This window comes from Saccostrea echinata, unplaced genomic scaffold (assembly GCF_033153115.1).
Source record: "Saccostrea echinata isolate AGI-Se365-2 ecotype Australia unplaced genomic scaffold, CSIRO_AGI_Sech_v1 ptg000030l, whole genome shotgun sequence".
Lineage (NCBI taxonomy): Eukaryota > Metazoa > Mollusca > Bivalvia > Ostreida > Ostreidae > Saccostrea > Saccostrea echinata.
This window is the reverse complement of record NW_026889779.1, coordinates 33140365-33157469: the sequence shown is the minus strand read 5'-3', so window position 1 is coordinate 33157469 and position 17105 is coordinate 33140365. Positions and strand designations below refer to the sequence as shown.

At 32.1% G+C, this 17105-nt stretch overlaps 1 protein-coding gene across 1 annotated transcript in view; it reads left to right on the top strand.

The window, feature by feature from the left end:
- The window catches only part of LOC133196739 (atrial natriuretic peptide receptor 1-like), a 30632-nt gene that overhangs the window by 3618 nt on the left and 9909 nt on the right, over nucleotides 1–17105 (top strand). The window contains exons 7-14 of the mRNA XM_061332599.1: nucleotides 349–430; nucleotides 1497–1593; nucleotides 3005–3172; nucleotides 5338–5442; nucleotides 5858–5929; nucleotides 6315–6480; nucleotides 7437–7589; nucleotides 8279–8450. Coding sequence (XP_061188583.1) covers nucleotides 349–430; nucleotides 1497–1593; nucleotides 3005–3172; nucleotides 5338–5442; nucleotides 5858–5929; nucleotides 6315–6480; nucleotides 7437–7589; nucleotides 8279–8450 — 1015 coding nt within the window. The remainder of the gene's footprint in view (nucleotides 1–348; nucleotides 431–1496; nucleotides 1594–3004; nucleotides 3173–5337; nucleotides 5443–5857; nucleotides 5930–6314; nucleotides 6481–7436; nucleotides 7590–8278; nucleotides 8451–17105) is intronic.

The following is a 17105-nucleotide window of genomic DNA, read 5'->3' as shown; positions in this document are numbered from 1 at the left end:
TGCGTATTTCTTGTGATAATACCTTTCTTTGAGTACCAATACTTATTTTAAATCTTCCTTGGAGTTTGATTTGCTTTGAAAAAAATTTACCTTCCCCATGAGATGCCATACGGGGGTATCAGTGTTTCACAAACACATCTTATTTTTCATTTATTTTATTGAACTTTTAAGAATTATATTGTGATCTTTAATCTCAACCAATACATCTACCATGCAAAATTTACCTACATCACATAGCGCTTGAATATAAGGAAATATAATGTATGAAACATATCCAGTAAGATATGATACAGAACTAGACACCTTAAGTCGTTTGTATCATTTATCTAAATTGTAGTATTTTTTCAGATCATACCACTGAAATTATAATCTCCCTGTCTGTTGTCGTCGTTTTTCTCATCGCCATTATTATATCGGGATTTTATATCAGGTGAGATATTTCATTTAAGTGTGAATCAAAGCATTTAAGTTCATGTGTCCACATTATAACAGACGAAGAAAATCTCATGTTTCTTAAAATATCACATACACCTTCATGACGCATTTTATCCTGTCTAACGTCACAATTTTACCTTTTTATTCGGGTAACAGTGTTAAAGTAATGAAATTTTCTGATTGTTTTGATTTCATTTCGTTTCAAGAAATGTTGGATAATAAAGACAATGCCCTTTGGGTTCTGTTTTTATTTATTTATTTATTTTTATTTATTATTTATTCTTAAAAAACTTGATCATGTCATTCTTTCCTCTCGTTTTTATACTTTTCCTTATATATTAAATCTAAAAACAGTAAATAAAACTTCAGTTTAACACTTCAGTTCTTCCTCAAAGTTGGCTAATTGATGTCACAGGGATTTCAACAACCTCGTTCACAGTCATCATTTCCTGAATTCTATGGTCGTTATAATGACCTTTTAGCACATATAACCTTAGCTGAAGTGTTTCATACCAAATGTTAGCCATTTTTTTCTATGTTAAATTTGACTACGGAATATTCTGTCTACTTGATCAATAGATGGGTATGACAGGTCAACAGGAGATGCCTACTCCTATGATCATAGGCACCTGATCACACCTCTGGAATTATCAATGGGATCTTTGTTTTATGCCCTGTTAACAGATTTGTATTATATGTAGATTTTGAGATTGCTTACTGTTCAATTAAATTATATTTACCATCGCGTTTAAAATTAGCATTTCACAAATTCTATGTAAATACAACTTTTCCTTTGATCAAATGTTGACTTGTGTTTTTTAAATTAAATTGTCAAGTCATTATTTTCAAACTGAATTGTCTACGGTTTTCTCCATTTGCCCTATCGAGACAAAGGGCTACATGCGGGTATGGCCGGTTTACAGGGGATACAAACACATCCATGACATCTGATTCCATCTCTGGCTTTTCCAGGGGCCCATTTTTGCTCTATTCCCAATTTATATTTTTAGTTTGGTTTTTGAGCTCGATTAATGTTCATTCTCCTCAACTCTCAATTACAGGAAGAGAAAATATGACCTGCAAATAATAAAGATGACTTGGAAAATTGATATCAACGACATTAGCAGAAAGGGAAACAAGCGCGGAATCGGTAGTCAGGTAAATGATAGTTAGGAATCGGTAGTCAGGTAAATGATAGTGTTAGGAATCGGTAATCAGGTAAATGATAGTTAGGAATCGGTAGCCAGGTAAATGATAGTTAGGAATCGGTAGCCAGGTAAATGATAGTGTTAGGAATCGGTAATCAGGTAAATGATAGTGTATAGAATCGGTAATCAGGTAAATGATAGTTAGGAATCGGTAGTCAGGTAAATGATAGTGTTAGGAATCGGTAATCAGGTAAATGATAGTTAGGAATCGGTAGTCAGGTAAATGATAGTTAGGAATCGGTAGTCAGGTAAATGATAGTGTTAGGAATCGGTAATCAGGTAAATGATAGTTAGGAATCGGTAGTCAGGTAAATGATAGTTAGGGATCGGTAGTCAGGTAAATGATAGTGTTAGGAATCGGTAGTCAGGTAAATGATAGTTAGGAATCAGTAATCAGGTAAATGATAGTTAGGAATCGGTAATCAGGTAAATGATAGTGTTAGGAATCGGTAGTCAGGTAAATGATAGTGTTAGGAATCGGTAGTCAGGTAAATGATAGTGTTAGGAATCGGTAATCAGGTAAATGATAGTTAGGAATCGGTAATCAGGTAAATGATAGTTAGGAATCGGTAGTCAGGTAAATGATAGTGTTAGGAATCGGTAATCAGGTAAATGATAGTTAGGAATCGGTAATCAGGTAAATGATAGTTAGGAATCGGTAGTCAGGTAAATGATAGTGTTAGGAATCGGTAATCAGGTAAATGATAGTTAGGAATCGGTAGTCAGGTAAATGATAGTTAGGAATCGGTAGTCAGGTAAATGATAGTTAGGAATCGGTAGCAGGTAAATGATAGTTAGGAATCGGTAATCAGGTAAATGATAGTTAGGAATCAGTGGTGAAATAAAATATTAACGTTACATATCAGTAACCAGATAAATGTGAAGCAAGGTAAATGATAGTCCTAGAAAGAATTTCATAGTGTGAAGATATTGTAACCGGCAATCTTTCCAATACATAACAAATTTCACTTCACATATTCCGGATCTCCATGGCGATATAATGCTAACTAGAGACTGCCAGCAAACACCTGTCACCTAGACATGTGAAGTTAAAGTAAAATTTGATATTGTTATTTTCATCCATGCCCTTTGGAACAATTGATTTAATGTGCAACGAAGGAAGGGACAGAGGTCTATTCACTTTACCATTGAGAAGATTTTTAATAAAAATTATATTAAGAAGCATATAGAAATATATGTAAGAAGCATATAGAAATATATGTAAGAAATATATAGAAAACACATTGAATTATATTGAATTAGATATCTCACAGATATAGTATATCTCGTAATTTTTGTAAGATAGTATAAGTTTCTGTTCCATACCTTGTATAACTCGGAGTCCATTATTATTTGTTTAGCTCAGTAAGAGTACCTTTTCAATGATTGACTGTGAAGCCAGTAGTAATGGTACAAGCAACCTTAACTTTACCAAGACAGCCGAGTATAAAGGTCAGACTGTAGCAATCAAAAGTAGCCCTCTGTCTACAGTTCAGCTCAATATGACGGACCTGGTGGAACTAAGAGCGGTATGTGGTAAATGTAGTCACCAAAGAGACCTTGAAGTTGACATTGGAAGGCAGTATTCAGTGACCATTCAGTCACTAAATGCTCACTGCCTGATAAGCCCAAAACCTATCTCTTTTTTTTTTTTTTAAAAATTCTTTCAGTGACTGTTTAATACTTTTCGATGGTCACTGAAAAACCTGTTTGAGATATTTTAGGTAACGTTTTTATAACTATCTATTAACAAATTAAAATTTTCTAAAGTTTTTAAACAACTTTAACGTGATTTTTATTTAAGATTAAAATACAGATAGAATTTTTAGTCATTACTGGTCTATTTATTAATTTCATAACTCCAAGGTAATTGTATTTCCTAGTGTGATACTAAGCTAAAAGGTACATGTGTATACATGTCAAAATGGATGGATCAATTGTAAACATTTTTAAGCCCACTCCTGAGAATGAGTTCTTTTTTGTTTCGTAAATCATAAAAAGTCGGCTACATGCTTATGTACATATTTTCTCATTATTTAATCTAACAATAACAAATTGATGAATGAATTAATTACAAAAATAATTCTTGCTTTGTGCCCAACGTAAATTAAATTTAGAGATTCCCATGAGAGATTGAACATCAATATTGGGAATGCATTTTTCCAGCTCCGGTATATACAATTTTTTCTTACATTCTATTTGATCAAAATTGATTTTTTTTCCATGGACATTCCTTTTGGTAGAATAGATTTATACGTTTAAATGTCTTATCAAAGTGAACGAGTCCTATGATTAAAAAGAAATTATTATATTCAATTAGTTATAAATGCATGTGATTCATTAGAAGTCGTGTACAACGCTCCTTAAGGTGGTTATTTATCTCGGGTATTTATGACTATAAACATAAAAAAGACTCCTAATATCCGTTGCAGTTAATTGTTCTTTTCCTGAATATATTGGTGTGGAATGATCAAGAAACCTACGGAATAAAGATAGAAAATTAAACTTGTAAACCCATCGTAAACCTCCTTGATGAATAACAGAAGGTGAATACATGGTAATATCTGTCCTGATTCGATTACTGGAATACAGAAAGACTTTTTTATCCATTTATTTCTAATAATTAAAGTTTAATGATAAAACGCTTTTAATTGCTTCAAAAGGTATCAACATCTTATCATTTATAAACTAAAGAAATTATTGAATTGAAGCTTTGCTCAAGTGTGCATGTCTCCAATGATTTTTCAGAAAGAAAGAACTGAAATATAAATCAAAAACTAGAAAAAAAAAAATTATACTTGTCATTTATTATCAGTGACCATTCAGTTGACTCAAGGTCTCTATATGATCACTGCAGGACCTTTGGGTCATGGAGCGACCATACATTCCACAAAAATATGTACAATTTACTCTACAAAATATAACTGAATATATATATATATATATATATATATATATATATATATATATATATATATATATATATATATATATATATATATATATATATATATATATATATATATATATATATTACATTTTCAACAGTGAAATACTGTGATTTATTTATTGAATAAAAGTGATATTCTCTCACAGTGTGAAAGGATGGATACCAAAAATGATATTCTCTCACAATGTGAAAGGATATCAAAGTAAGTAAAAAATAATTTCTGGCCTGTCATAAGTAAGTAAGCATCTTGATAGAGCTAAAACTGCAAATTTCTTCCCAAATATGTTGCTAAAATCCTTGCTATGTAATGTTTTCAATCACACAACTTCTAAGCTATGACGTCTCAACCGTTCAACTATGACGTCAAGCCTATGACACTGTGTTAAGAAAAGACAGAGGCAAAGGGAAAATCAAAGAAAATGTAATAAACAGAAAATTCAATGTTTTGTCGTGAGACAGGATTTTTTGATATTTTCACTCGTGCTTCGCACTCGTGAAAATATCAAAAAATCCTGTCCCACTCGTGAAATAAATTCCATATTCATCTACAAAACATTGAATATCCTCTCTCTCTCTCTCTCTCTCTCTCTCTATATATATATATATACCTTCACAGACAAGGATTTTTTGTTTTTTCCTAAAAGGTTAATGCTTTCTTTTTTTTATTGTTTATTTTTGAAAATACCCGGCAACGCTAGACGATGCTAGAGGATGTACAGGATGCATATCATTTGTTGCTTTCAGATGCGGGATTTTTTGCATTCCAATGTGAATCCTTTTATCGGCGCTTGTATCGATCCTCCCAATATCTGCTGCCTGTTTCTGTATGGCACCAAGGGAAGTCTTCAGGTACACAGGTTCTCAGATTAATTCTCTGTAATTCCGGTTCCATTGTTATTTTAATAAGACACTGAATGTAATCGGAAATTAAATCATAAAACTGCTGGTGGAGAAGTCATTGAATTCAGCATTCTAATTAATTAGGAAAATCCAAAACAAAAGTACTTTAACTTTGCAACATGTTAATGGATATTAAACTTTAACCATGTTCTTAAGGGCATTGTGAAGCTTAAAACTATTTTACTGAATTCAGACACTAACTGATTTGGTACATGTATGTAAAATATATAAAATATGTCTTGTTTATAGGCTATATAATATAGGCCACTTACCTAATACAATAAATGAAGCTTGTGGTGTGAATTAACAATTGTTTGTTTCAGATAGTAATGATCTAATTTGTTTCAAATTTTGCTTATTCTAGGATGTCTTGGAAAATGATGATATCAGATTAGAATGGGCTTTCAAAGTTGGAATATTGAAAGACATTGCCATGGTGAGATTAATGAATAAAACATTTGTAAAAGGTAACAGTTTTCATATAATGTGCCTATCTCCCTTTTCTGTAGGAAGTTGGATTGAGAGAAATGTATTTCCGTTCTTTTAGCTTTTCGTGTCAGTGCTACATGTCATTAGGTTTTTTTTCTTTTACCAGAATTTAAAAAAAAGTAGTCAGTATGTTGCTATTCATAATAAATGTGTTTTTGTGATTCTATCATAATGGCGACTCAAAGGTCAAGATGTAAAACACGATGGAATGCTGTTTAATACCCACTGATAATCATTTGAACGAGGTCAAGGTCACAATCTAATATGAAGGACGGATTATCATAAGGATTATTCATATCCAGTCTTACAAAATGAAGTTCTTCTTAATTAAGGGAATGAAGTATCTCCACTCATCCGTCCTGAAATCCCACGGGCGACTTAAAAGTTCTAATTGTATCATCGACAACAGATGGACTGTGAAGGTCACAGATTACGGCGTATCAGCTTTCTACGAGCATGAACAACTGGAAAATATTAAGAAAATGGAAAAATTTAAAGGTCCGATATATATATATATATATATATATATATATATATATATATATATATATATATATATATATATATATATATATATATAAATTACCTGCAGATAAATAGTTTTGTCAGAGACACATATATTTATAAATTTTAATAATACGAGATCGTAATGGTAGATCAATTATCTAATTAAACCTTATTGATAAGGAAAAACACATAGAGACCTATGGAATGCCTTAGCTGCCTTATGAGATGAGTTGTATAATCATGTTTAGGTGCTTTTGCACTATATGCTGTGGGTACTGCATTATGATGAGATAAGTGAATGTAATGTAAAAGCACCTCATCATTATAAAGTACCCCCTGTATATATTGTAAAAGCACCTTATCAGATTTAAATACCGACAGATACAAGTGTATATTGAAAAATCACCTCATCATAATGAAGTATCCATAGCATTTAATACAAACCCATCTCATAATAATGAAATACCCACAGCATATTATGCAAAAGCAGCTCATCATAATGAAGTAACCACAGCATAAAATGTAAAACCATCTAATCATAACGAAATACCAACATATATAATGTAAATGCACCTTTTATAATGAAAAAATTACATCATATAAAGCAAACCACCACATCTTAATGAAGCACCCACAACATATTACGCAAAATCACTGTATCATAATGAAATATGATGTAAATGCGCCTCATCATATTGAAAAAAATCAAGACAAAAATCATGCAAAAAAACCACATCATAATTAAGTACCCACAGCCTATTATGCAATCCACCTCATTACAATGAAATGCCTATAGCGCAGTATGCAAAACTAACTCATCAGAATGAAATACCCACAGTGTATTTGTAATGCAAAAATCTCCTCATCATAATGAAGACCCATCACATAAGGCCACTATGGCGTTCCATAGATCTGTTGACTGATTATTGAGAATTGTTGGGTTACAGATTTATTATGGACATCTCCGGAAATATTGAGGTCTGGCGACATAGCTCCCAGAAATGGCACACGGGCTGGTGATGTATACAGTTATGGAATCATCATGCACGAAACGTTTTACCGAAACGGACCATTTCCTATTTCAGGAAAAACAGCAAAAGGTACTTCACCTTAAATCTCAAATATTTATGAATTCCCTGAAAGTTATTTCAACAGTAAAAAGCTCAAAACTATTAACAAACTGTATTTGCTAATACATGTACCTCTTAATTTTCATAGAAATACAATGAATGTATAAAATTTCTGCTTTTGTGGGATAGTTTCTTCCATAAAGAAAATAGTTACGAATGCTGATTTAATTGGCTTTCTATTTTTAATCTTTTCGTTCTTTTCATATATTTCCTAGTAAGATTAAAGGAAACGAAAAAAAAGTATATATTTTTTTTAAGATCGATCACCATTTTTCATTCTTGTAAGTTCTTCTGTATTAAGATAGAAGCAGCGTTACACAAATTCGATGGTAAAGGATTGGTAGGCAGGTAAAGGTTGGATATTTTTCTGACTTAACATTTCTTCATCTGTCTCTGTAGTACTTGCCATACCTATAAAATTATGGTTTTAATATAACATAGTTTTGTTAAAACATACACAAGTACATTTATTATTTATCTTCACATCCTTTAGTCTCTCAAATGGTTTGATCGTAGAGGATGTCTTAATATATCTTGAAAATTGTCTTCATTACTTTTCTTACTATTCGTTTTATCTCTTTAATGGTCATGCAAATGAAACCAACTTAAATGTTTATGATTAGAGCGAATTTGACGCAGTCCTGCTATTTGAATTATAGACATAATAAAGGGCATACACAGTGGCCAGTCGTATAAACCTGAAATCATCAAGACAGAGGCCATTAAACCTCAGATGTTGAAATTAATGAAGATGTGCTGGGATGACGATTGGCGACTGAGGCCTGATTTTACCAGCATTCTAAGCTTTATTAAAGAAAACAACACCGAGGCGTAAGTAAACAACAAAGACTAAAAATCGAAAATATCAAAGTGGTGGTTAAGTTGTGTCCTTTCACGAACGGACGGTTCAGTCCAGAATGAAATAGAGAGAGCGTACGATATTTAATCTATTAGATATTTATTTCAAAGGTAAAGGTTATAATCGATACTATTCTTATCTTTTTATCATTGTGAGCCTTTTATCAGCAGATGAAGTTAATTTAACTTCATTCGTATGTCATAATAAATATAGAAATCTTTATCAGTATAGATATCCCTATTTTGGGATATTGTTATAATTGACAGGCCATCTCTGCCATCAAGATACAAGCAGTAAGTCAGCAGTATCTTTTTATATATCACGAGTTGAACGCCTTGAAATGTAAAAGATGCATGCAATATAAGAGAAATCATACTAAACAAATAAGAAACATTTAATGACCACTGTTTTAAAGATGTATTCCTATCAAAAAACATTTTAAAAAGTACTACATATCAATGGAAAATAAAACGTTTAATTTCTATATTTCTGTATAGAATGAAAAAGCGTTTGAATAATGATAAACTGAGCAAAATATCTTATTGTCAACTTTTAATGTTAGATAAAGAAAGAAAAACACAAAGTGTTTTAGCATGATTTTTAATCTAAATTTATGCTGCTGTATCGTATTTAAAATGAAAACAGACACTTAATGTCAAGTCAATATTTCCTAGGAATAGACGCATAGATGGGAAAAGTGTTAATCTTTGCATTAAACCTATCATAAAGAAATACTTGTTGAAAAGGGACGCTAATAATAAGAGTCCAAAGCTTTAAGGAGGGATTCTTCTTGTGTTTATCATATTTAAAAATTAATGAAATTTTCACAGATTCAATGAAATGTATGGAGATAACGAACAGTATTCAAGCTCAAAACTCCATTATACAATACAAAATAGGAACAGAGCAAACACGGACCTCCAAACATCAGAAGTGGGATCAGGTGCCATGGAGGAGTGAGCATCCCCTGCCGACCGGTCACACCCGCCGTGTGCTCCTTGTCATGATCGGGAAATAACGGAAAAATCCGTCGACAATTCAGTGTGTAAATAATGGCCTAACAATTAGTATGAAAAACGTTAGTCAGCATTTGACTCAATGATAAATTGTATTTGCTGACAAGGTCATTGTATCGACCATAGAACTTACGAAATGATGACTTTAAACGAGATAGCTGATATTCTTGTTTCATCAACTTATTTGTCAATAATTTACCTCGTTTTAGAAATTGTACATACGTAGAGCATGCTCTTGCGTATCGAATCAACTGAGAGATATATACCCCGTATGCAGGTGATGAAGGTATATTGCTGCATAAGTAAGGGAAGTTGACGATTGAAAAGTTAAAGTCATCACGTTTATCATAAAGCTTGGTTGTTAGATTACCATTAACGTCTTTTTCAAGTAAAATATCCAAATATGAAACAGATGTGTCAGACTCTGTGGTATCTTTTATCTCAAGTTCACCAGGATATATCGTATCGACATAAGAATGAAAATAGCCATTGTTAATTGACAATACGTCGTCGATATATCTAAATGTCGAGTTGAACGCCACAGCAAGTGTTTTCTTCTTTTCACAAACAAGATTTTGGACAAATTCTGCTTCATATGAATACAAAAAAAAGGTCTGCTAATAACAGGGAGCAATTGGTACCCATAGCAATTCCAATAGATTGTTGGAAGACCTGGTCTCCAAAAACCACATAGATATTGTCAATCAGAAACTCAAGCATCTTTTTAATGTCAACTTCAGAGTACTTGTGTGTACAATCAGAATGTTTTTTAACAAAATAATTTTGCAAATGACCAATGACAAGGTAAGTATATTTACAAGTTCCATTTTTATTGAAAAAGCAGCTGTCAATGATATCAAAAAGCCTGGACTTTAATTTATCGTGGGGAATGGTTGTGTATAAAGTTGAAAAGTCGTAAGTTTTTAAGCTGTTGATTTTGGAAAAATCTTGTGATTTCAAATTTTCCAAAAGTTCCTTGGAATTTTTAAGTATCCACATCTGATTTACATCACTTCTCGAATATATTGTTGCACAGTACTCTTGAAGTTTCTCCTTCACCACTGTTAATATCTTAGTGAGGAGTAAAGATAGAGGCTTGGTTGAACATTTACTGGAACCCGCTATGTATCTTTGTTTGTAAAGATTTTTATGAAGTTTCGGAATCCAATATAAATATGGTAATTCGAATTCATTTTGGTTGTTTGGAATATTAAAAATATTCAAAACTGACATATGATTTTGAAGAATTTCTTCCTTAGAAAGGGAACTATGAGTATAAGTTGGATTACCACTTGTAGAATTAAATCCAAGTTCCTCTAAAATACATTTAATATAATGAGCCTTACAAACAAAGACAATGTTGGTACTTGCTTTGTCAAGACAATATGTCTTGATCAAGAAGACAATATCAACAAGTGATGAAATCAATTACATTATATTTGACAGTTTCATTAAAAAGACAAGGTCGTATCAAGGTCATAATTTTTTTCCTTGTTATTAAGTACCAGTCCACATAAAATTCAGACAAAATTGTATGAAAGTGATACATGAAGGTTTTCAGAATTCGATGATTTTTCACTCATAAATTTCTCTTGCAATATGAACAATGTATGTAAAATGAAAAATGTTTTGAGTCATGGTTACCATGGAAACCCGGCCAAAGAAATTTCCTTAGCAACCGGCAATTTTTTCCATGTTGATGGACAAAAATTCACCTATCTTTAAGGCTTAAAATAAAATTTTAATACCATGAAAATTATTCTCAATTACTGGTGTAATAAAGATACACATTTAAAGTGTTTTAATAATGCAATGAAAGAAATTTAGGTCTTAAGTTAGTTCAGTGCTAGCCATTGGAAGGTACACATGTTTTGCAATTTCTGCTGATTCAGCATTTTTAGTGATTTTGGCAATATTCAAGGCCAAATTTAAAAAAAGGCCAGATTAATACAGCTGTTGCGTTTATTTCACATAAAAGCAGATGAATTTCTCTTTCAGAATTTGAAGTCAAATCCACGGGCCTTTTTGAAAATTGAATTTGTTGCCTAGCAACAAATATGGGCATTTTGATACATAAAATGAGAAACAATGTAAAAAGTTTACGGAAAAATCAAATGAATTGTTATCTACAAAAACGAAAAACATATTTTAAAATAGTAGAATTAAAGGACTTCCTAGCAAATTATTGAATATTGTATAATTATTTATCTCCATAGCAACAACAGGTTCTCCATAGCAACGGGCAAAGAAAGTCAATTTTGACATGTATTCATGTAATCTTATTAAAAATTTATTCAAATTAAGTCAGAAAAATGTCGTTGAGCAAAATTGACAATGAAATGTTGGTCTTATTAAAGTTTTTGTGGTACTTAATCAACCCATAGCAACGATTCCCAGTACATGACAACCAATGTGCACTATGGGATCGTATTGTTTGTCATGGAATTGAATATTCAAGTAATGTGCTGATAATTGTATATGCTGAGAGTGTGGAAAGAATATAAAATGTTGTAGCAAATTATTGAATATCGAACATTGACTTATTTCCATAGCAACAACAACACTTCTCCATAGCAACGAGGCAAAGAAACTTAATTTTGACACATATTCATGTAAACCTGTAAAATCTATCTAAATCAAGTCACAAAAATGTGTTTGAGAAAAATTGACATTGTCGTGTTTGTTTTAGGAAAATATTTTTGTACTCATTTAACCCATAGCAACGATTCCTAGCACATAGCCAGCAATTTTGTCAGTATGGGATTCATTCTCTGTAACCGCTGTATTGAAAGATTTGGCACTCGTCACAGATTTCGGGGATACATGTACGACTCTCAAATAATCACTACAGAAAGCATTACAATGTAACAATTATTCCTCATGAAAATAAATAGATAAATAAAAAGAATATCGTTACTATGGAAACGTATCTAATAATATTTGGTAAGAGGATTCAAATTGAGTAGGAAGATCAGGATTTAATTATTCTATTTATACTTATTACAGATTGCAGAGTTTTCTTTTCAAACAGTTAGAGGATAAACACGTTTGTTCATATCTAAATATAGAGTTTTATGCATCAATAACCTCGAGTAATACTTACGTCACATTTATAAAATGATTTAAGCCGATGGTCGTGCGACCAAATTATTATCGTATCGTCTGCTGAAAAACTTAATCAGACGATTCTAGTATCGGGCGATGCAGAGTAGTCACTTTAAGGACATTGGCAAGTCAAGGTTTTCCGGAGAAAAAAGGTTTAATACATGGTTTTTTTTACTTATGAAATAGTGATTGAGAGTGATCTCCCGTGTAGAATTCTCTAAACGGTGAAAACCAATTAAAGCCAATGTTTACAGAGGTAAACAAAAGCACATGTACTTCCTTCAATGGGTAGAATCATCTATACAGCAAGAAAGAAAAGTAGTAATGGCTTTTTTATACATTGTATTTAGGGGACAAAGAACCAACAGGTCGTCATTTACCATAGTTGTGCTCAGTATGCTGGGAAGAGCAAAGATGTTATATATGCTGAAAGGTAGACAGACGAATAAAAATTGAAATAAATCCATGCCAATATTTATATAACAATGTGTTTCAATCAATTTAGTCAATTAAATGATAGAATCAATCAACCAGTCTGACTCTCTTGACCATTATGAATAATATGTAATTATAGCTGTTAAGGGAAGTAACTCCAAAAAAAAAAAAAGATCGGTGCTGGTATGTCCATGCCTTATATATACATTTTCAGTCAAAATATCTATAAGTCATAGAAAATGAAGATACAGTAATGTATATAATACAAAAACTAAATGAAATAAGTGGGTTTTGGAGAAATATTATGATGAAAAATTATGTAAGTCCCTTTTATTAACATTTTACATACCGGTAGGAAATGCATTGAGAATTGCAAAAACACTGATATGACAAAATCTAAAAAGGAAGGTTGGCTTGGTAGGTTAAACAATCCAGAATATAGCCAGTTTAATACAATTGAACCTACTCAAGAGTTCTTGAAAAATCCTATACGATAACCAGGAACTTTGCCAATGTCCTTTTAATTCCTAGGAACACCGATGCCTTTACATGTTAAAAATCGCTAAGTAGGCCAACCCTTACCCGATCATCGTTTGCTGAGCCGCTGTGTGATTTTCACCGTCGGCTGACATTTTATGAAAACCCAATCCTGAAATGTCCATCGACCTACGACCGACATGACAAACTGTCTTGCGATGGTTGGACAATGATCCTTATATTGACAATGATGCCTTATAATTTCCATCCTAGCAATGTTGAAGGAATCGGCCACCAACGCAGAAAAAAGTATAACTTGTCCCGACAGACACAAAATTGGCCGGTTGACGCAAAAAGAAGAACTCAAAATCAGACAAGACAACATCCGATCAACTGCCGACTGTCCCCCGAAGAATCCTATTTTTGTTTCAAAAAACTTCGGCCATTGGTCACTTTTGGAAATGTGACTGGGATTTAAAGTTTTCGAAAGACTAAAGAATAACGTAGACTTAAAAACAGGTTGTGTTAAACAAATTTAAATTAAATTTGAAACCAACAATATCATACATTTAAAATATGGAACAAAACGTTTTAGGGGAATCTATGTATTAAATCTCTGTTTTTGCTTTTTATCTGCTATTGTATGCATTATTTATTTATGTACGTTTGAATTTTTTTTTTTTTTTTTGAATTTCTCACTAAAAAACTATATCTCCCTCCAGGATTTCTTTTTGTAAAATAAGGGGTCATGGGCCACAAGTCTCACCTGAATCTATCTGTTCCTGCTGTTATTTGAATATTTTCGCTATATATTCTTAAGAAGTTGAAATGACCCTTTCCTAAATTAATATGATCATGCCAGATTACCTATCGGGTCCATGATTTTGGCAAACTGAATCTGCACTGAATGAGGTGCTTGGTTATCAATATACTTATAATCTTGTTGTCCTTGAGAAGAAGATTCTTTAAGATTTTTTCCCCGAATGGCATCTTCTCAGGCCTTTCCGGCAAGCCCCGAAAATACATTTAATGTATTTAAATCACTGGATGTTAAAAATTTGTACAAAATGATGTGATATGTAATTTTATAATTTATGTAAATATTTAATAAACATAGTTGATTGTTCCTTCTGTGGTATATTTTAATATCTTTACATTCAATGAAGATCAGTTGCATACTCCATTGAAAAAAAGTCTCCCTACATTTATTCAAATGTTTCTTAAAATGGGTTATCATTATAGACGCCTACGTACATGTAACAAATTCGAGGTTGTTTTTTCCACTTGTCCCTCCCTCCCTTTAAACCTCATCCAATTCTTAAGACCATGATATGAAATAACTTGGATTTACACAGAGACAAAAAAGTATATGTCAGCTTCTTAACAACAAGTAAAAGATACAAGCTTATATCTGATCTTTTGAAAAACAGAAATTATCTCAAATGAACACAATATATGTTAGATCAACATTACCAGGGTTAAGGGTTTTATTAGGTGTATAGAGTATAATTTTATGTGCTTGCTCACTTAATCTCTACCTTTTCTTTCACTGCATTTCATTTCCGGTATATTGCATAGCATTTCCGACATTTTTTAATTTCATTTACGACAATTTTTTTTCCATTTCCGACAATTTTTTGTATTTCCAGAATATTTGTAGGATATCTTTCTGGCAATTTTATGTTAGCCAAATAGGTGGAAATAGAATTTTTATAGAATTAATTTCAAACTACGTTTTCAAAATATAAATAAAAACATATAATACAATACATTTATACAGGTAGCATTAAGATTTATAGCATTTTTCCGTGTGCTGCATGTACATGCATATGTGATGTCTTTGTTTTTAAAAACATAAAAACATTCTTCTGTCTTTAGAGAATCCCTTCAACGATGATGGTTTTTTCATGGCCATAGGAACCGGGGGAGCACGGGGGCCCGTGCCCCCCCCCCCCCCCAATTATTTTGCCAATATATAGAATACTATAGAAAACTTCGCTACAATATGTTTGTGCCTACTCAATAATAATGTCTGATGACCTTTTTTGCCAAGGAATTTTTGGTAGTTGATAGTGCCTCCCAAATGAAAGTGTTTGGTTGCCCCCCCCCCCCCCCCCAACTGAAATTGCTTCCTATGGGCCTGTTTTTACGTCGACTGGTTTCTGTATGCCTTATAATTTCCATCCTAGCATATCTGATTTCAAACTTAAATCTGAACATTTAAAAAAGGAGATGACGAAAGTTCACAATACTTACGTGTGTCTCAGGGAATCTTTTTAATCATTACATTGGCTTCAAGCAAAACTCATTATTTGGATTTCAATGATTTCTCCATGATTTATTAATTAAAATTTTTCATAAGTGAAGTCTTCAATCCTGCTTTCATTGCAGAAAAGTACTACTTGAAAAAATGTCGGAGATAAAAACTTTATAATGTTGGAAATAAAAGATGAAAATTTAAAAAAATTCCGGAAATGAAATGCAGCCATTGAAACTATGCCCATAATATCGTGCACATGTCTTGGAGTTAATCCACAATACACACTAATGTGTGTGTACAAGTTACATGAAAAACATTATTTATGGAATACATCCTTATTTTGGTAACTTATTTATAATCAGATCAGAGAAAGATGTAAGGAGTAGGTGAACAAGGCGTGCAGAATGCCTATAGCTTCAGATATGTAAAAAAACAAATTCAATTTGTGAAATTAGTATTAGTACATTTCTTTTTATTGAAATTCCTGAAATTATGATAAAACTTTTCCGAGGAAAATTTTCCCGGCAAAAATTATACTGTTATTAAAAATTAATGGGGTATTCATGGGGATCGAACCCCCTAGCAATAAAAATCCTGAGTATCATTTTCCTTTGATACCAACGCGCTAACCACTACGCTATACAACTCCTGATAAATAGTGGCATTTAAAGAGGCTGGGGGGTTGTGGCCATTTTTAGACTATATTGATCTCCTTTAGAAGAAGAGCTCCATATGAAGATATAGAAAATGATCAAATTTTAAAACTAAAATTTTTGAAATTTTTCTTTGCCAAATGATAGTTGACAGCTTGAGATATCATATCTAAAAAATTAAGTTAAATCTGGTGGTTAATTTGTGGTTAATTTGTTGACCCCCCAGCCTCCTTAAATCGTGTTTGTGATATGACCCTTGACTAAATGGACTTAAAGTATTTCTTAGAGGATGCGAATGTTGTGTCATAAAAGTGTATTTTTAAGGTATAGTGGGTCTTTGCTCCTTGTCTTTGTTTGCCAAAAAATGTATATTTTTATGCAAACTTTGACGGTAACCTTTCAATAAAATGGAGCGATGACCCACTCATATCAAAAAAATGTGTTATAGTATGAGAAAATGATCGTTTTGCCATCTTTAGTGTGTGTGTATGCTATTTCATAGGCAAATAATTTCAATCTTCGTGAGATTTTTGCAAATTGTGGAAATTTTACATAAAGTATACTTTAATGTTAGATGATATATCAAAGAAAATTTTGTAATTGAGATTTAATTTTTCACCTTTATGTTTGTTACACTATAGGCAGTTCGCTTGCCTTGTTCGCCGATCTTCTTTGTATCAG